The 21,965-nt window shown below is 37.6% G+C and overlaps 1 protein-coding gene and 1 long non-coding RNA gene across 3 annotated transcripts in view; one reads left to right on the plus strand and one right to left on the minus strand.

Moving 5' to 3' along the window:
* The window catches only part of LOC137251289 (kelch-like protein 5), a 40,151-nt gene extending 30,002 nt beyond the window's left edge, over nt 1-10,149 (minus strand). Inside the window, exons 1-3 of one of the 2 annotated variants that reach the window (XM_067785614.1) lie at nt 9,833-10,149; nt 9,411-9,768; nt 8,964-9,320 (exon numbers count right to left, since the gene is read on the minus strand). In XM_067785614.1, the coding sequence (XP_067641715.1) occupies nt 8,964-9,320; nt 9,411-9,768; nt 9,833-9,996 (879 nt within the window). In that variant the 5' untranslated portion in view covers nt 9,997-10,149. The remainder of the gene's footprint in view (nt 1-8,963; nt 9,321-9,410; nt 9,769-9,832) is intronic. The other variant, XM_067785615.1, reaches the window with a different exon arrangement.
* On the plus strand, nt 963-18,829 carry LOC137251297 (uncharacterized). Its single transcript, XR_010953202.1, has 3 exons — nt 963-1,081; nt 18,367-18,496; nt 18,561-18,829. It is a non-coding gene; the product is annotated as an uncharacterized lncRNA (long non-coding RNA).
* Nucleotides 18,830-21,965: the final 3,136 nt, after the last annotated feature.

Raw genomic sequence — 21,965 nt, forward strand, 5'->3', positions numbered from 1 at the left:
TCGGCCTGTGGGATAAGACATGTTTACACGGCCCTATATAGTCCTCAGGCCAATGCAAACGAGCGTGTGAATCGCCCAATCATTGCAGGTATAAGAGCTTACCTTAAAAAGGATCAATCACACTGGGACAGGAACATCTCTGAAATTGCTGAAGCACTTCGAAGTTCATATCATCAAACGATCGGTGTAACACCATATTTTGTATTGTTTGGACAGCAGATGATGTCACATGCAGGTGATTATGAACTATTAAGGAAGCTCAAGACCCTGGACGACACCGTCTTGGAACGAAGTGACAACCTGAAACTCATAAGAAAAAAAATCTCTGAAAACATTTCAACAGCCTTTGAAAACTCCTCAAAACGATACAATCTTCGAAGCTCTGGCAAACGCTTTAAGATCGGTGATTTCGTTTTTCGGCGCAACTTTGTCCAAAGCGATGCCTCTAAGAGATTCTCAGCGAAACTTGCTCCAAAATTTGTAAAATGTAAAGTGACTGCGATAAAAGGCAACTGTATATACGAGCTAGAGGACATCGATACAGGGAAAAGAGGAATTTATCACAGGAAAGATATTCAGAATAGCAACTAAGGCACACCGCACCAGCTCTCTAGGTGGGGGGATGTGTACCATAGTACAAAGCCGCAAAAATAATTCCGTTTTTTTACTTTCAGTTGTAGGCTACTTTTTTTTTGGTTGATATAGTTTTATTTTCCTTGCCACCACTGTTCAGACTTCAAAACTTTAAGTAATACAGCTCATGTCAAAAACATATGTTTTGAACTGAGTTATCGACAGATCTTGGAAACGCAAGGGTCTAATACCATTTCCTGAAAAAATTATCTTTCTTTTCCTGTGGAGATCTGAAGGAAGCAACATAGTTTGTGAAGTTGTCGAGGTGATATAAATTTTGTTGGTGTTAGAAGTGAAGCTAAAGTGAAGCTTTCTAAAGTTAATTAAATAATTTAAATAGTGTGAGTGAGCATAAGGATATTTGACCAACAAAGACACTCAAAAGCAGTCGTCAACTACGAGCCGGAGCCTTGATATTTAATCTTTAAATTTCGCATTTATATACATGGTGAGTTTTCAAATAAGTTTATATACCCATACGTGCAAAGTTCCCCTTTTTTAATGCTATACAAGTTTAAATAAAAATATAAAAACTGCGGTATTTTATTTATTCTACCAGATTTCTTTCGAGAATTCCCCGCAGAAAAGTTGTATCATATGCATGTGGGTTGCTTGTGCGAACCACAAGCAACCCTCTCCCTCATCTCCCTGCATTTCGCCATCAAAACATAATTCTACTAAAACGCTGCAAAAGTTGCTGAGATCCGCCTAGGGCCACTCTTGACCTATCTCCAAGTCCAGCTTGATCGAGTTTTCCCCCCAGCCTTTCGAATTTTCAAAATAAATGAATAGCAAATCTTCTCAAGTATTTGAATAAATATTAAAATATGTAAAAATGTAAAATTTGGCATATAGTTACAATGTACGGAGAAGAAGAAGAAGTTAAAAGTTAGTATACCGAAAAGGAGAGTCATTAAATGCAACAAAACTTGGAGCAAAAGGTTGATAATAAGAATGTATATGAGAGAAAGATGTTGCGAAATTGAAATTATTATTAATTCCGAATAAAAACTTTAATCTAAGAAGGATTATTCAATTAAATTAAAATAATACCTAGATTTAGTTCCATTTAGATTTAAACCCACTGTGGAAAACAAAAAAAGGTTAAGTTTAAAATATCCATTAGATTTTCATAATCATTTCTCATATAATAATTATCAACGTGAGTATGTAATGTAACTAGCGATCGCTCATCAACATATGCCTATGTTGTTGTTCGTGTACAGCAGCCTCTCAAACATGCGACAAATATAAATTGTAAGGAATGAGAATGATTGAACATGTTTGAGAGAGAGTTGTATGACGTCGTTTGAACCCAAATTGTAGCTAAATAATTTTTTGTTGCGATCTCTCTTAAACATTTTGAATGAATTCGGATGGTTACCGTCATTCGCAAATTTATTATAGATGGGCAATTTATATTTAAAAGAATATTTGAATGTTTACAATATTCCTAATGCAGCAACTGTAAGCGTGAAGGCCTTCGATGCTACGTAGCAATGCAATATATATATAAATATTCATATATATAATATATACCTATATCTACTTTTTTTTGATGCCCCTAAATATTCAAGCACAGCACATACATATGCATATCTAGTTATAAGATTTTATTAATGTTACTTAAATACATATTTTTCATAAAACATATTTATTTTGTTGTTGTTGTACATACATATTGTATGTACATAAGTTGTTGTTGTTGTTGTTGTAGCGATAAGGTTGCTCCCCGAAGGCTTTGGGGAGTGTTATCGGTGTGATGGTCCTTTGCCGGATACAAATCCGGTACGCTCCGGTACCATAGCACCATTAAGGTGCTAGCCCGACCATCTCGGGAACGATTTATGTGGCCACGTTAAACCTTCAAGTCATTCCCTCCCTCCCTACCCCCAAGTTCCATGAGGAGCTATCGCACACTCAGTCAATGGATATCATAACACTACTGTAGTTGAGAACTACACATACGATTCTTAGTTTTCTCTTTCAACAACAATACCTTTGAGTTTCATGTATTTGAAAAATTTTCTGAAGTATTGAATGTAGTTTTTTCCATGGTATAAATCATGGGTATAAATATTACAAAGTAAAACCGGTGAGAGCCGAAATGACGTTTAAAATAATTTTAAAATTCTCACTGCTCTCACATTTTTATTTTTTTATATTGGTGTTGTTTTCATAACAAAAATATAACAAACTGTAATATATTTGGTAATTCTATAGGACAGCATGACACTTTTAATACATGTCCAAAAAAATCAAGAGGGGTATCAAAAGACGCATTTTGGATCCAGGATCGCGAATTCCAAAGCGGAGGTGAAAAATTTTGGGTATGTCAAGAGATATTTACAAAAGAAATTTTGAAAATTTTCATCTGGTTGTTGTAATTTTGATGATTTTGTGGTGCCCACAAAAAAATTGTGACATAAGTGTTTTCCGCGGATATAGTTTTGGTTTCCAAACCGGTGTTGAACCCACCCAATGTAATTTTTTTTAAGCGCGGCCAAAGGCCGCCAATGCAGAAAGGTGTTCTGCGCAAAAATACTATGCATCCCACCCTCGGTTTCGGAGCACTCCGGGGTCATTTTTCGGTTTTTCGTTAATATCTTTTGAACGATCTAAAATTTTTACTTTCCGCCTTCGGATTATTGTTGTTGTTATGTATTCATGTAGGGTTAAGTAATTATAACATCTCGGTAACTCTGTTACCCAACTTTATTATCGATAAATCTATATCATATCTGGTAGTCACATTATATAATTCTTACAATAAAGACTTCTAGAATATAACAGTGGTGTCAAAAGTGGGCACTATGAGCGTCGACAACCAGCAACTAACCACAATTATGAATGCGCTGACAGCAGCGATTCGTGGAGCGGTACAACAAGCTTCCCAACAGGCTGGAGCATCTGCTGCAACAAATTCTTCATCCCCACGAGTACCGCCATTTGCAAGGACTGGCTTCAAAAGCGGTGAAGGGGCAACAGTACACGAGTATTTCACTCGTTTCGAGTGGGCACTGCAATTAAGTAAAATTCCAACGACGGAGTACCCAAAATATGCCCGAGTTCACATGGGCACGGAACTGAATACAGCACTTCGCATTTTGATAAGCCCAAAGCAACCCGAAGAATTAAAGTACAACGAAATTAAAGAGGTGCTAATTAAACATTTCGACGGCAAAAGAAATATATACGCTGAAAGCTTCAAATTCCTCAAATTAAAGCAGGAAGCAGGAGAATCGATATCCACGTACACACTACGATTGAAGCAAGCAGCAACTTTTTGCAATTATGACGCGTTCCTAGATATGATGCTTACAGAGCAAATGCTTTTCGGTATGGAGTCACGCAGTATCTGTGACGAAATTATCACAAAACAACCGAAAAATTTCTCAGAGGCGTATGACATTACATATTCAAAAGAACTGACCCAACGAGGCACGGGTATGGTAAACGCGACTGAAGGGCTGGAAACAGAACCGACACACAAAGTGGGACTGACTTCTATTAAAAAGAAGCCTAACAAGAATACAAACTCTTCACAAACCGGGACTTGCTGTGGATGTGGAGATCAACACTTACGCAAAGAATGCAAATTCAAAAATGCCAAATGTTTTACATGCGGAAAAACGGGCCACATAAGCAAAGTATGCCGGTCGAGTGTTAAACAGATATCTGAACTCGAAGAGACAAATGAATGTGAACCAGTACAAATTTTACGTCAAGAGGGTAGCGTTAATGCTATGAATACTTTCGGTAGAAAAATGATTACAATGCTAATTGACGGAAAGCAAATACAGTTGAAGTTAGATACGGGTGCTCCCTGCAGCATAATAAACACGAAATTATTCCGCAAGTTGAAGCTGACAGCAAGGTTGAAGCCAACGGACGGCCAGTTTTCAAGTTACACGGGACATAAAGTTAATTGCATTGGTCATGCAGTTGTCAACGTAACATACGGGAAAACCACACGCAAACTAAATACATATGTTGTTCAGGGTAATTTCGAGACGTTGTGTGGACGAGAGTGGATTTCACATTTCGTACATGAAATCAATTTCACTGAAATGTTCGCATCACATACAACAACAGACAAATCATTTCAAAAAAATAGTTCAATAAAACCAGTTTCAGTGCAAACAGCTAACCTCGCTGGAAATGAGAGACTACGCTTGCAACAGATTTTGAGACATTTGGAGGCCGCCTTTGGCTCGGTAGCAGGAACGTTTAAGGGCCCTGCAGCAAAATGCACCTTAAACCAGATGCTAAACCCGTATTTGCACGAGCGAGAGAAGTTCCATGCTAATGCATATGCTAAGGAAGTTGACGCAAAAATCGCCTCAGGTTTCTACGAACGGGTCGAGTATTCTGAGTGGGCATCTACTACACATGTAGTTACAAGGAAAAATGGTGGAATACGTATAACTGGGAATTACAAGCCAACTGTCAATCCGCAGATGATAATTGATGAGTATCCAATTCCCAAAGCAGAAGACATTTTTAACCAAATAAAAGGCGCCACAGTATTTGCTCATTTGGATGTGACCGACGCATGCTCACACCTACGAATCGATCAAGAGTTTGCCCATGTACTAACACTGAACACTACAACACACGGGCTCATTCGTCCAACACGTGCAGTTTATGGTGCTGCTAACATAGCTGCAATTTGGCAGCGCACGATGGAAACGACATTACAAGATATACCAAACGTTAGACATTTTTTCGACGATATCATATACGCCAAAAATATCAATGAACTACTAACAACGTTGGATCGGACTTTAGAGAAACTCACAAAACTCGGGTTCAAATTAAATAAATCGAAATGTGTATTTGCTGCATCTGCAATCGAGTTCTTAGGGCACAGGATCGATGCCCAAGGCATACACAAATCAAGGTCAATACGAGTCTTTTGACACCTCCCTCGGTATTTTTGGACGCGTATTACCGGTGTCATGCTGTCGTGCAGAATTACCATATATTTTCGCGTTCTAACAATATATTATGATATTTTATCCAAAACCGAATTTTATATTGGTCGAAATAACCAGAAAATAAGAAATCTCAACGGTCAACCGCATTCCAGAATTTTCAATTCAAGAATTGTATTGTGGTTTCCCGCAAAAGGAATAATCAGGCCACGATCCTCTCTTCTGAGAAATTTTCGTCAACAAATTGTTTAGAAATGTACCAGCGTCTGCACGACGAGAAGAAAACCCCGACTTACCGCCAAGGTATAAAGAAGAGATATATATCTACTAATAATAACAATTTGATGTATATATCTGAGGAGATTAAGGTCTAGCTTTCCATCCAATTCGAAGGCTACTTATCGTCAACAAATTGTTTAGAAATGTACCAGCGTCTGCACGACGAGAAGAAAACCCCGACTTACCGCCAAGGTATAAAGAAGAGATATATATCTACTAATAATAACAATTTGATGTATATATCTGAGGAGATTAAGGTCTAGCTTTCCATCCAATTCGAAGGCTACTTATCGTGTATTCATTTTTCTACGAACTGTCTCACCTAAATACATGTTTTGTGCCGACCCAAAAATTTATCTGCTAATTCGGACGAACTTTGGTGCCAAGGTAATGCCGAGGGACAATCAATACCATTTATACAAATTTCTTAAATATTTTTGATGGGTAGGGCAACACACTAGCTCTACACCACGACGGCAGACTTTGACCGTTCAGCCGGTAAATACAACCTCCACGAACTATCATACTCCAACTGGAGGATGATGTTTAGCTAAGCTGCGAAGATCTACAGCGTTTTTGATGACGTGGGCAAGTTATGGGAAGATCTCCACTGGGTTCGGAGAAGCAGGTGGGGGAAGACTTTGATCTCTCTTGGTGCCCCCTGTTGGCGTCAGTTATCGCGAAACAGGGTTAGCTGGAGTCACTTGTTACGCAACGACCACCATCTCCGAAACGGTTAAGCGCCAATTAACAAATGTATCTTCCAACCGCGAGGAAAAGGACCAAAACAAACCAAAGAATATCTCCAAGATCATTTTTTCCGCAGTAGCGAGGACACTTGAGACTGGTGCTCTCTCATAAAGTGAAGTTTCAGCATATTTAAGGGTTAAAAAGACATATCAACCAAGTGAAGAAGGATGAATGAAAAATCAATAGGGTTTGTCTCCAACATTCGTTCTTCTTTCCCTTTGCAAAAATAGCACTGGTAACTAATTTTTTGCCATATACATAAAAACCGATTTCAAAACTTTTCGAAATATTTTTCCACTTATTTCATAAGCATTTTATTTTGGTGTTTACTTTGGTTTGGCATTTCCACAAAGTTTAAGAGTGATTTTAAAATTTTTTTAAAAATCAAAAAACCATTATTATGGCCGCCGAGAAGAGTAAATGGTTTTACCTGGTAATATTTATACCATGGTTTTTTCTATCTTGAATAAATCAACGAATTGTTAAGACGTATAAATGTTTAATTCAAGTATTTTATTTTACATCGGGCTTCCTGTAGAAATTATGTTTTAACAATTGTCTCCTCAGGCCCAGACAAAAAATCATTATCAATATTCGTTGCCATGGTGGAATAACCAGGTGAAGTAAGCCGTCAATTGTCTCGCTCTAAATTCTCCTTTGTTCTGTCAATCGGCTATCTGAAAATTTTTCACCAATGTTGCCCCCAAAAAGGGTTGTTTTTTTGCATTATTCAGGAGTAAAATATCGTAGTTTTAGTACTTTTTTTCATCTAAACCAGTAGGTGAATATCGATGGACTTTTACCGGCTTTATTTAGAGAGATTCATATTTGGGTATCTTTGGTGTGGGCTTCCATAAGTAAGGTCGTGCTTAACTATTGCGTTCATATTATTGATGTTTCCATTATATAAGTATGTTTAATTTGTTCCAAAAAAATTGAAACAGATCTTTGTTCAAACAAACTATTTGAATTCGCGTCATATCCAACAAGGATTTTCGCCTGTACAGCGCGACTGAAAACTTTCGAGAAATGTGCAAGAACACCAAAACTATCGTATTACACCTTATTTATGTAAACACTTCGTTAAAACAATGGATTTCTAAATACAGTTACAAAAAATTTTTACTCACTATTGTTTTGGCCTAAAAATTAGACCACTAAGATAAGAGGAATGTTACAGTTATGGATTGTAATTTAGAATATATGAATCCGGCTCGATCGGATTAGCACCTTCTGATTCTAGGCCGACTCCTATTATATCCCCTGACATATTTTAGTAAATAATGAATTAACTGTCAAGAGCTTATGGGAGATCTTCTGATCACGTTTTTATGATAGAAGGTAATATGTTTTACTTCCGACTCTCAATTTCAAATCAACAGAGCAGATGGAAAGAACAATGGATTTTTAGAGATCGAAACACTTTTAAAAGTATTACGATCACTTCCAAGTGTGACTGTAAAACTTTTCATCAAACCGGAAACCCATTTAAGTGCGCAAAGTTCCTAAAGTTCAACTATATAAAGGATAACATCTCTCCCACTTATGTCCGGATTTTCGATAAAAGCTTCAACTGCAGTTGAAGTTGAGGTCAGTCTACTTTACACGCATTATTGAATTTTACTACTCATTTAATTTTTTAATTTTATTCGATGCCTAAAGTAATATAAGCTCGCACTGATCCTATGTATCCCTTTTGTATTGGCATTAGGTTGCACTGATAAGCTGAAAAAAAAAAAGACTGTAATGACTTTCGTAGCAAGGCTTCAAGGTTTCTCTACTCCTACTTTTCCAAAGCGGGTATACATTTTACCCTCTTCTGATCGTTGAAAATACATCCCTTCCATTTCAGATAGCGTACATTATCTCTTTTTAATTACTTCACCTGGTGATTCCACCATGATTCGATGCTTTTGAGATTCGCTTAAAATTTGCACATGGAGCAACTAAAGACTATCCTGAATTAAAAAAAAAAATGTTTTAGTACCTCTAAATCGCGACCCCCTGAGAAACACATTTTTGTTTGGATAGTTTTATTGTCTCCTCAGGCCCAGGCAAAAAATCATTATCAATATTCGTTGCTTTTGAAATTCGGCTTAAAATTTACACATGGAACAACTAAAGTCTCCTGAATTAAAAAAATTTCTTAGTGCCTCTAAATCTAACGGGCCTGGCTATGCCGTCTAGGCCTACAGCTTTAGATGGTCAACCTATTCGGCGGTGATGGTAATAGGGTACGCATTATGTTTATGCTTCTATGCGCGTCTGTTGGTCCGCCGCTCGTAGCATGATAAAAACATCCCATTATGCAAGCTTAGTGAGCTGCTAAAGCAGACAATTTTTTTTTATATATATAAAAATTACCTCGAAGTTAAGCGCCAAAAATGCGTCAGCTATGCGTTGTCGTGGTCTTGTGCATCTCAGTGAAATAGCTTTACGGGTAGAAGGAACATTGACCCATGACACTGCTTCTAATGCTGTGAACTGACAACCCGGTAATGGATGAATATTTTCCATAATAAAATTCGTATTAAATTGCGTCAATCGTAGGTATGACATTAAATCAGGAAGTTTTTGTTTACGCGAAGAAGCATCATGTTCATACCAACGTTTTATTGCATCGAAGGCGTCTCTCTCAGATGTTATATTCAAATCATCACGTTCTAAGATTGTCTGCAATTTGTTTGCGTCAAAATTTAAAAATTCGGGGCTTTGTATTACCTGCAAGGCAAATGTTAATTAAAATGATGTATTAAAAATCATTGAAAAGTATTCTATAGAAAATTATTAAGTAATTCAAATACAACTAACATTTATAAAATTTTCAATTTCATATTCAAATATTTTCGCACTTAGCAACTCGCACTGAGCCTCACTCTCTAGAGCATAGGCTCGCGCCAAGGTATAATCGGTTATATGGTCTATTAGAAAATCAACACAATTTAAAACAACTTCTTCCAACTGCAAAATTAAAGCAGCCTTCAGCATTCTATCTACATTTTCGATGGTTACGATCGTTTTGCCGGTGTAACAAAAAGTAATTAAACGCTCGAATGTATCGCTATCCATGTCTGTGATTTCAATGAGTGGACAAATGCCATCTTCGCTTTTAAAGAGTTGCTTGAAATATGGGCTTGCTGCCGATAGAATTAAGCGATGCGCTGTAATCCTGTAAAAGGGAAATCAAATCGTTTACTACTCTGTATTTTAATAATTATAAGATATTAGCTTACAAGGAAGTTGGATTTGATAATTTAAATGTGACATCAATCAAATCTTGCTCATCAAAATGCTCGTATATTTGGAACAAAAGCTTCTCCATAAAATGGATCGCCCCATCTGGACTCATCTCGGATAGGCGTTGACGTGTACTACATGCTGCTAGTGCCATTGCCATAGTGTTTGGAAGCGATCTCGTCTCTGCTAGCACAAAACTTTTCGGAATCAAAATATGGACAATTCTGCTGTAAATGCGTTCGCGGCGATGGAATAAATTTTTCGAATGTTAAAATCATTGTGAATTCATATGTATTCACAATGGCTTGGCGTAACGATACAAGGTGGCAGCACGGGACAACTGATACAAACTTTCTTCTAATTCGGCGCAGTACGATTTTGACATTTGTCCATCGAATTTGCAACAATAAAGTACATGGAACTTTTGTTTATTGTAGGTATGCAACCATGCACAAATCACATTCCCAGATTGCGCATTCATGAGATCAAAATTGCACCGTTTAATCTACTAACTTGATTATAGAAATGAATATTGATATGTAGTCTGATTTTCTGTATACACATACAAAAGAAAAGCTGATTTTAAACACAAATGTGCAATTCATGGCACTTCAATTTAATAACCGCGAGCAAAAAACAAACCTTTCTTCCATTCTCTACTCTACCTCCATTTTTTGTATCATGCTATTGAGCAAATGATTTAAGTAATCGAACAGCAATTTAACAGGTGATCCAGGCTGTTTACTATTATGAACGTTGTTTCCAAAAATTCGCCACTTGTATGAAATTATCCCATATATGTAGGGAGAGGGAGTTGAATCTCAGAACCTCACGGAATTTTGCGGACAGAACTCTTTGGGAAACAGGGAATCTATATACTGAGTCGGCTCAGAGGTCTGGATCAAAATTTTATGACGAAAAAACGGGTGCCGGCATCTATGGACCGAACTTGAAGAGATCGATCCATATACATGCTACTCCACTATTTTTAGGCAGAAATCTATGCCAAAGAAGTTTACGGTTGAGAATGTTTACGAAGAAGCCTATTCTCTCGGAGTATCCTCATTATGTCAGTGCCTTGCAGTCCTACACAATTACTTCTAAGGTAGTGGATGAATGCAATGAAGTCCTAAATGATCTGGGAACCAAAAACAAGGTTTTGTTAGGATGGGTTCCCCGGCATCAGGAACGTGAAGTAATGAACAGGCAGAATATCTAGCGAAGCAGGGTACTTTATCAGCATTCTATGATCCAGTGCTCTTCTGTGAACTCAAAAGGCCACATACGAGGGAGACCATACGTAACTGCGAAACAAAGCAGTTCAGACAACACTGAATTGAATCCAATTTGTTTATACGCTCAGCAACGAGAATATTAAACAAAGTCATTAATCTGAATAGAGAAAACCTACGAACTCTTTCTGGGTACTATACTGGACGTGTACTATAACGTAGATAAGTTCAATTTATACGAATGCGTCCCTCTGGCAAGTCAGATACTCTCCCATATAGGTGGCGGGACTCTTAATCCCTTCGCGATATGGAGTAAAAAGCCTGAAGAGGTTCTTTAATACATTAAAAGCCTCCACATACACTGATGGAGGATATGTCAAACACAATAGAACTAAGTAAAAGTCGTAGTGCATCGAGGCTTAAAAATAATCGTGGCGGAACCATACAAGTGACGGCCGGAAATCAGCTTTTTAATATGATTTGACACTTCAACTTCCGACGCAGTACGATTTCGACATTAGTCCATCGTATTACAAAAACAAGCTACATGGAATTTTTATTTATGTCTGTATGTGTGCCGTGTGCTGCCACCTTGTATGGCTCCGCCATGATAAGAATAATACCCTGCAAGAGGTGGTGGCCGCCCAGTATTTGCTAAGCCAACTTGAAACCCATCTGTACGGGAGCAAATCACAGCTGGCCAGAGGGTTGAAGGAGTTGATAAGCGCAATACAAAGATTTATAGTTTCACAGCTTCCGCAATTCAATTGTCAACCTCACATACCCGAGTGGAATCTTGTAACAAATATGAAAATATTACCTCATATTTAGCAGGGGAGGCTCTGGTAACCCCAAGCTCCTCGTGGAGTTAGTAAATGGTGGTGGGATGGCATAGAAGATTCAATGTGGTCATATATAATCGCTTGTTACCGGAACGTACTGGATCTAAATCCGGTCAAGGATCTTCAACAGCGAGAATACTCCTAAAAGCCTTCGGGGAGTGTCTTTGTCGCTACAACAACAACAACAGATGGCCAGTGGATACTCACAGGACATGCACTAAATCAGAACTCAAATATGAATAGCTACAATGATCGTGCAGCATTACCTTGCGGCTTAAATTGGGCTCCTCACAGTATACCACGCCAACCTTTCGGTTCAACTTGTCCCCATTGTGAAAGTGTTAGCAAATGATTTCCGCTCCCTAGTGCTCACTCCACGGAATGATACAGGTAAAGAATGCAAAGGGGGGAGTTGTCGGAAAAAGCCGGGCTTCAGCGGTCTGGCAACATCTGCCGAATGTAGGATCATCATGCCATTCAATGACAAGATAGGTGTTGTTGTAAAACTTTTCCAAAGGAAAGAGTTACCGCGGAATCAACCTGCTTAATATCGCATGCATATATGCGGTTCTACCGCGAAAGTACCGTGGAAACTCGTAAAGCCGCTGATTGGCAGTCATTATTGCGAAGCAGGGACAGCTGGCGTGACGCATTGACCCAAATTGCCCAGGCGGATAAGGGCCATTAATATGACGCTGATGATGATGATATGTTCGCTGGGATGTGGTGGTGGGCTGCTTTACCACCTGAAATTTGTACTGCATTATCATTAAAAGAGGCGTAGCATAATTTTGGGCTGAAACAATGGGACTATGTCAAATATGTTTTGAACAAAAACAGGTTCCTCAAAATAAGGTAACTAAAGATATTTTCGAGCTGCAGTTGTTGCAGCAGTGGTCCGTTTTATGACAGATCATCACTTTTTTCGGCAAACTTTGAGCAGCTGTGGCAATGTCGCGTGTTTGTGCAATGAAATGTTAATTGATCATCACTAGCAAATCAAACGCAACATAAACATTTACAGTGAAATCAGTGGATCACATTCAGAATATTTTTTCAAAAGCGTACTATATCAGGATCAGTTAGGGTGATCTTAAATCGAACTTTTTTATACAATAAAATTCAAAGAAATTGATTTTTTGAAAACAAATGTTATGAGGTTAGAATTCAGATTGGTCGGGCGCTCCTAAAACAAATGTTGAGTTTGAAAAATTTGCTGAAAATGGGCGTTTTTCGAAAAGACAAGTAAAATATGCGAATCACTGAGAATTCGCAATTAATATAGGACGATCCCGTGTTTTTGAGGATAAATGTAATCTGTGATTGTGACCTCTCAGCTGTTTTTAACCGTGACTTTTATCTGAATCAGAACAAATACCACGACTACAGGAGTAAATTCTTAAGTTTTGCCTTCTGATCGGGTTGCGAATAAATAGCACTAGATGTCGCTCTCACTAGCCATAATAGTGATATAGCCAAAATTATTTTACATAGGTTTTCAGGAGAGCGTTTTAAATGTTGAAATCGGGGAATTGGGATGAACTGGAAATGAAAAAAATTTGTATTTTAGTTCACTATTTCATATTTAAGTAAAATTAATTTATTTTAAGATGTAAAACAAACTAGGCAGTTTAGCTTTTTTCCTTTTTGTAACATTAGTTTAAATATCAATAAAATAAATAAAATAAAACATATTTACTTGCATCTAGCGTAAAAATTTCCAGGCCAACGCAATACCGTGATTCCTGATGACGATTTGAACATCCAAAATGCTCATTAAAAACTTATTGTAGCGAATTGAAGGAAATTTCTGATTATTTTGCAGCTTCTGTTAACGTTCGAATCTCTGAATTGTCAAATAAATAACTCAGATATTTGGTATATATAGCAATATCTCCTTTATTTACAACTCTACTGAAGTAGTAGTACTCCACAATTACTATACTACTCAATCAGTCTGATTTTAACACGCTTTTAGCGAAGTACGCGAGTATTGTGAAGTACTACTACTTCAGTAGAGTTGTAAATAAAGGAGATATTGCTATACTGAATATTTGGCGGTCCATCTGGTCCGGAGCCGACACGTTATGGCGATTGCGACGTAAAGGGCGTGTTTCAGACATCTAGTCATACTTAATTACAGTTTATTGAATTTTCTAGTGTTTTAAAATTATTATTCATAAGAAAAATTTAATATTAAGTAGATAAGTTTTAAAAACTTTTATGAAAGCAAAAATAGAATTAGCAATTTAGACTGAGTAAGAGATGTGATTTATATTTTCACTAGCAGACCCGGCAGACGTTGTTCTGCCCTAAATTTGGTCTATCTGCATATATTTTAATAAGCTTTTTCGGTCTAACTCTGCCCTCGCCCTTCTACACTTTTTCCTAATCTTTGTATTCACTCCTCCCTTCGTATTTTTCGCTTCATCTATCTCCATCTTCGCCTCATTCTATCTCTTTCTCAGTCTCCTTCTACTTCTCTCTTTTCTCTTCTCTCAAGTTTTTCTCATTCTTCTTCATATTTTATTGCCAGTCCCAGAGGGTGGTATGTATTTTGTTCCAGTCCCATTCCCAGTCTCAGTCGCAGTTACACTCCGAGCCTCAGTCTCAGTCTCAGTCCCAGTCCTAGTCCTAATCACAGTCCCAGTCCGTCTCTGGTCTACTTCCCGGAAAAAGCATAGTAAATACTAATATAGGCAAATGTATATACCAAATTTCAGGCAAATCGAATAGGATGTATGTAAATAGGTATGTGGGTATTATTAATTCATGTCTTTATTTCGGGTTCGCATGCATATTTATCAGTTTTGCCAGGTTTATGCGACTAAACCGAATATTGCAATGAAAATTACTTTAAAGTTCTCAGCAGGCCACCGTGGTGTGATGGTAGCGTGCTCCGCCTACCACACCGTATGCCCTGGGTTCGAACCCCGGGCAAAGCAACATCAAAATTTTAGAAATAAGGTTTTTAAATTAGAAGAAAATTTTTCTAAGCGGGGTCGCCCCTCGGCAGTGTTTGGCAAGCGCTCCGGGTGTATTTCTGCCTTGAAAAGCTCTCAGTGAAAACTCATCTGCCTTGCAGATGCCGTTCGGAGTCGGAATAAAACATGTAGGTCCCGTCCGGCCAATTTGTAGGGAAAATCAAGAGGAGCACGACGCAAATTGGAAGAGAAGCTCGGCCTTAGATCTCTTCGGAGGTTATCGCGCCTTACATTTATTTTTTTTATTCTCAGCAACAGCTTTCATTTGATATCCATAATACACACACATTCTAGGGGTATCCGAGTCCATGTTTTGGCCTATATCTCGAGACCCTAGTCACCCAGCGGCATAAAACTTACTCTGTACTAAAGCACACATCAGCAGCTTCAATTTGATATCCATACTTTAAAACCACATCCTATTGTTACCCTGATCCACGTTTTGGTCTATATATCGAGACCCTAGTCACCAATAGGTATGAAAACTATCCTGTATTAAAGCACTCATCAACAGCTTCAATTTGATACCCATAATGTAAAAACACTATCTAGGCGTTCACGGGCCCACGTTTTGGCATATATGTATCTCGAGACCCTAGTCACGCAGAGGTATGAAAATTACTCTCTACTAAAGTACTCATCAACAGCTTTCATTTGTTATCCATATTCTATAAACATATTCTAGGGGTACCCGGGTCCACGTTTTGGCCTATATCTCGAGACCCTAGTCACCCAGGGATATGAAAGTACCCTCTACTAAAGCACTCATCAACAGCTTTCATTTGATATCCATATTACACACACATTCTAGGGGTTTCCGTGTCCACGTTTTGGCCTATATCTCGAGACCCTAGTCACCAGTAGGTATGGAAAATACCCTGTACTAAAGCACTCATCTACAGCTTTCATTTGATATCCATATTGTAGAAACACATTCTAGGGGTGCCGGGTCCACGTTTTGGCCAATATCTCGAGACCCTAGTCACCCAGGGGTACGAAAAATACCCAGTATCACAGTACTCATAAACAGCTTCCATTTGATACCCATATTATACAAACACTTCCTGGAGTTACCCGGGTCCATGTTTTGGCCTATACCTCGAGACCTTAGTCAGCCGGTATCAAAGTACTCATTATACAAACCTTCCCCGTGGAAACATACATATATATATACCAGTTTTCATAATAATCGGTCCAGTAGTTTTTGAGTTAATCGATGACATACATACAAACATTCATTTTTATACATATATTTTCTAAAAAAAAATTATAACTCATGAATGGCTAAACCGATCTGGGATTTCAAAATCAACTAACCATCACCTTTCCTTCCTGTATCTTTCCTAAAAATTTCATGGCAGTCTTTCTATCCGTTATCGAGTTATGGAGTGACAATCAAAATGTACACTTCTTTTTATATATATAGACTAGCAGACCCGGCAGACGTTGTTCTGCCCTAAATTTGGTGTATCTGCATACATCTTAATAAGCGTTTTTCGTCTAACTCTGCCTCCCCCTCTTATATTTTTCTTAATCCTTTTATTCGCTCCTCCCTCCCTCTTTTTCGATTCATCTTTCTCTATTTCATCTCACTCTATCTCTTTCTCAGTCTCCTTCTCCTTCCCTCTTTTCTCTTCTCTCAAGTTCTTCTCATTCTTCTTCATCCCTTATTGCCAGTCCCAGAGGGTGGTATGTATTTTGTTCCAGTCCTATTCCGAGTCCCAGTCCCACTCCGAGTCTCAGCCCCAGTCCTAGTTCTAATCCTAGTCCCAGTCCGTCTCTGGTCTAGTTCCCGGAAAAAGGAACGTAAATACTAATACAGGTAAATTAATACACCAAGTTTCAGGCAAATCGAATAGCATGTACATATGTATATATGTATGTGGGTATTATTAATTCATGTCTTTATTTCGGCTTCGCATGCTTATTTATCAGCTTTGCCAGGTTGATGCGACTAAATCGAATATGACAATGGAAATTACTTTAAAGCTCTCAGCAACAGCTTTCATTTGATATCCATATTACACACACATTGCAGGGGTATCCGAATCCACGTTTTGGCCTATATCTCAAGACCCTAGCCACCCAGCGATATAAAAATTACTCTGTACTAAAGCACACATCAACAGCTTTCATTTGATATCCATATTACACACACATTGTAGGGGTATCCGAATCCACGTTTTGGCCTATATCTCAAGACCCAGTCACCCAGCGATATAAAAATTACTCTGTACTAAAGCACACATCAACAGCTTTCATTTGCTATCCATATTACACACACCGTCTAGGGGTATCCGGGTCTACGCTTTGCCCTATATCTCGAGACCCTAGTCACTCAATTCAATTGATACCCATAATGTAAAAACGCATCCTAGTGTTACCCTGGCCCATGTTTTGGCCTATATCTCGAGACTCTAGTCACCAATAGGTATGAAAACTACCCTCTACTAAGGCATTCAACAACAGCTTTCATTTGTTATCCATATTGTATAAACACTGTCTAGGCGTAAGCGGGCCCACGTTTTGGTGTATATCTCGAGACCCTAGTCACTCAGGAGTATGCAAATTATCCTCTACTAAAGCACTCATCAACAGCTTTCATTTGTTATCCATATTCTACAAACATATTCTAGAGGTACCCGGGTCCACGTTTTGGCATATATCTCAAGACCCTAGTTACCAATAGGTATGAAAACTACCCCGTAGTAAAGCACTCATCAGCAGCTTTCATTTGATATCCATATTGTATAAACATTGTCTCGGGGTATCCGGGTCCACGCTTTGGCCTATATCTCGAGACCCTAGTCACCAATAGGTATGAGAACTACCCTGTACTAAAGCACTCATCAACAGATTTCGTTTGATATCTATATTGTATAAACACATTCTAGGGGTGCCCGAGTCCACGTTTTGGCCTATATATCGAGACCCTAGTACCCCAGGGGTACGAAAATACCCAGTATCAAAGTACTCATAAACAGCTTCCAATTGATACCCATATTGTACAAACACATCCCAGGATTACCCAGGTTCACGTTTTGATCTCAAGACCCTAGCCAGAACGGGATAAAAAGTATCCTATGTCCGTTCCCTGGTTCTAAACTACCTCTCCACCAATCTTCAGCCAAATCGGTTCATCCGTTCTTGAGTTATGCGTAGTGTAACTAACACCACGTTCTTTTATATATACATATTTGAATTTTTTCTAAAAAAAAATCATAACTCAAGAACGGCTAAACCGATTGGGATTTCAAAATCAACTAACCATCATCTCTCCTTCCTGTATCTTTCCTAAAAATTTCATGGCAATCTTTCTATCCGTTCTCGAGTTATGGAGTGACAATCAAAATGTACACTTCTTTTTATATATATAGATAAATTGCAATTGTTTTAAATGTGTTCAAAAAATATCTCTTATTTTCCTACAGTAATGGATTTTCTCAGTCATTTAAGTGGAATTTTATTTCAGCTGGAAACGCAAGTTTAGTTGAGGGATGGCATGTGTGTGAGTGCGGAAAACGGAAATGCAGACGTTCTCTGCGGTATCCACGCACAGTGGGAGATTCAACCAAAAATATTACAAAATTTAATATCAGGAGGTAGATATAGATAAATTGCAATTGTTTTAAATGTGTTCAAAAAATATCTCTTATTTTCCTACAGTAATGGATTTTCTCAGTCATTTAAGTGGAATTTTATTTCAGCTGGAAACGCAAGTTTAGTTGAGGGATGGCATGTGTGTGAGTGCGGAAAACAGAAATGCAGACGTTCTCTGCGGTATCCACGCACAGTGGGAGATTCAACCAAAAATATTACAAAATTTAATATCAGGAGGTCGAAACACTTTTTAATAATTGATTTTGTTTAATTTTACTTTTTTTTATTCTATTTCTTTTATTTTAATTTACCTCGTTTTAAACTATTTTCTTCTTTCTCTTTACATAATTTATTTTTTCTTTTACTTTGTTTTATTTGATTTTATTTTAGTTTATTATTTAATTTCGTGTAACAAAATAACATAATAACAAATATGTAAAAATACAATTATTGGGACTCGGTACAGTGAAATATTTTTTTAACCCTTTCACCCCTGAGTTTTTTTTCTAAATTAGGCGGGGTTTTCATCATTACGACGGCAAATACTGTAATATGGCTAAAATATAAGATGTTTGGCATACCTGAAAAATCGGATATCCTTTCCGTTATCCTGGGATATATAATCCCAATAACATTTATAGGTGGGACGCATAAGTCCCAATAATACCAAAAGCACCAAAAAATTAAATAACAACTTTTAATAAAAAATAATTAATTTCACTCTTTATTCATGTTTCCTCTGAAAATTTAAGTCACTTGCGAACAGAAGCAAAACATTTAAAACATAAAGCGTTGGTTGCATCCAGAAAAGACGTATTTGGTTTAGACGTTCAGTTTGTGATCGCTTTGCTAGTTTTCCACCATATTGACATGTTGTGAGTTTTTTTTGCTATATTCCGGCTATCATTGACTGGGCTAATGGAACTATAAATTGAATGAGCGGAATTTTACGGCGTTGACGTTGTGTAAATATAATCCGAGCGTTAACAATAGCTAGCATAAAAATCTTGGCCATCAGTAAAGTGAAACGATCGCGAGAAATACAATTTTTTAACATATGGTTCCCCATAGATTGATTTTTACTCCAATAATCAGCAATTGATGGTAAGTGGTTGTAGTGCATTACCAAAGTGACTCCTAAAAAAAGCGTAATTTCGTACTCATCGGTAAGAGAGCGCTTTGCAGATTTTTCACTGTTTAATTTTTGAATACATTGGTTTGTGCACTCTGCAATACGTATATATAAACTTTTTGGAAAGAGTTTCCGGAAAACGTCAAGCTTTGAAGCACCGTGAGGAATGTCAATAAGAACTTAAGCCTCTTTTTCTACCGGCATTATATACTTCGGTTCGAAAATGACGCCGGCGTCAAACTTTGTCCAGCTACATTTATTACCTAACGACTGATCTTCACAGTTCTCTAAAGAATTAAGTTGATCGCCTATATCTTGACCGTCATCGTCATCCAATTCAGATTCAGGAGAAGATTCATCACCTGATTTGTTTACATATTTGGCGTTTTCTAAAGGAACTTCCGAATCTTCGTCAGCGTCATCCGATGGTACATAGCTAGACTCAAATGCACTAAAATCATCGGCCATATCGTCGCTATCGTCACTACCGTCTTATAGAAAATAGTCAGCAATTTTCTTCTCACCCAATTTTTTTCTTAGACACATCTAAATGTATAAACAAATATTGGGATATTATTATCCCAAACAAACACATTATTGGGATTATATGTCTCAATGCAGTTTCAAAGATAAAACACTTTTTTCATTATGATATGTTTCCAATTTCGAAGGAATAATATTTATTCACACCTAAATTTTATAGCAAGCGCTATATTATGAATAAAAACGTCACCACGCAGACGTTTCACACTAAAATACAACGTGTTACTGATGAAATTTCGCGACATGTCTGTGCAAAATAGTGCGTAACTGGCCATAGATGTCAACAATAACAGAATATTTTTACTGATTTTTAAAGAAGGCTTCAAGATTTTATTGGGCGCATTTGAGTGCGTAGTTGGGTAAAAGTTTTTAGTTATATACATGTTTGAAGTTTGCTGGGACGTATTGTCCCAGTAGGGGCGAAAGGGTTAAATTTTTATTAGTTTTTCCCCCTTTATTTCATTTAATTTTTTATTTTATTTTAAATAAATATGTACTATGGATCCCACCCCTGGTTTCGGAGTGGTCCAGGGTACTTTTTCGGTTTTTCGTGAATATTTTTTGAACGAAATTTTTTTCCTCCCTCGGATAAGTTTTTCCAAGTTCGAAACGCATTTTTTGACATTCTTGATGTGTTTAAACAGTCGACCCCTGTTGTAAAGTAATACATTTATTTTATTTTATATTTTGTTTTACTTAATTTAGTTAAATTTTTTGATTCAAGGTTCGATTCGAGCTCAAGGCCACAACAATAATTTTTTTTCTCTAATGATAATAATTATTTTATAATTTTTCTAAATTTGAAAAATTGTATTTTGTTTTTGGAATAGTAAGTAGAAAATTTTTTTTAATATATTTGGTAAAAATAGTTGGTAAAAAGGAATAGAAGTAGCAAATTTGGCAGTCAAACAAACCACCGCTGTATAGCTAAATGGTTAGCGCATATTTCTTATCTGAGATGCTCCCAAAAGTAGGCAATTATCTGTGGAAGTGTCACTGACATATACACGCGTATATGAGAAGCTATACACGTGCATCTGTAGTTATAATTTTATAGCAGTAACTAGGTAAATTCTGGAAGCGCCTAGAAGTATGCGAACGAGAAATCACAGAGTATAAAAGGCAGCAACAGTAGAGGCCCGACAATCAGTTTGATTTAAGCAAGCTATCAGTTGCGAAATATAAGTGTCTTTTAGTGAACGACAAGATTAAATGGAGGCCGAGATGGATGCTTTGAAAGATCGTATACAGGAGTTGCACTTAAATCGCCCAGCAGTTTCAGCGAGTAATCCAAAGGTAAAAATACCATCCTTTGACGGTTCTGTTCATTTTCAGGTCTTTAAGCTACAATTTGAGAAGACCGCAACAGTGAACAACTGGAATGCTGAAGATAAAGTTGCTGCACTCTTCGTAGCATTGAAAGGACCAGCTGCCGAAATCTTACAGACTATTCCAGAGTACGAACGGAACAGTTATGACGCATTGATGGCTGCTGTAGAACGAAGGTACGGAAACGAACACAGGAAACAGATATATCAAATAGAATTACAAAACCGTTACCAAAACGCTAATGAGACTTTGCAAGAGTTTGCTTCGGATGTTGAAAGGTTGGCTCATTTGGCAAATGCGGACGCACCCGTGGAGTGCACCGAGAGGGTAAAAATCCAGAGTTTTATAAATGGCATACGGGACGTAGAAACGAAGCGAGCGACATATGCAAACCCAAAACCCACATTCGCAGAAACGGTATCCCATGCACTGACTCAGGAAACAGCGTCACTTTTGAGTAAGCCCGC

This window comes from Eurosta solidaginis, chromosome 4 (genome assembly GCF_040869045.1).
Source record: "Eurosta solidaginis isolate ZX-2024a chromosome 4, ASM4086904v1, whole genome shotgun sequence".
Lineage (NCBI taxonomy): Eukaryota > Metazoa > Arthropoda > Insecta > Diptera > Tephritidae > Eurosta > Eurosta solidaginis.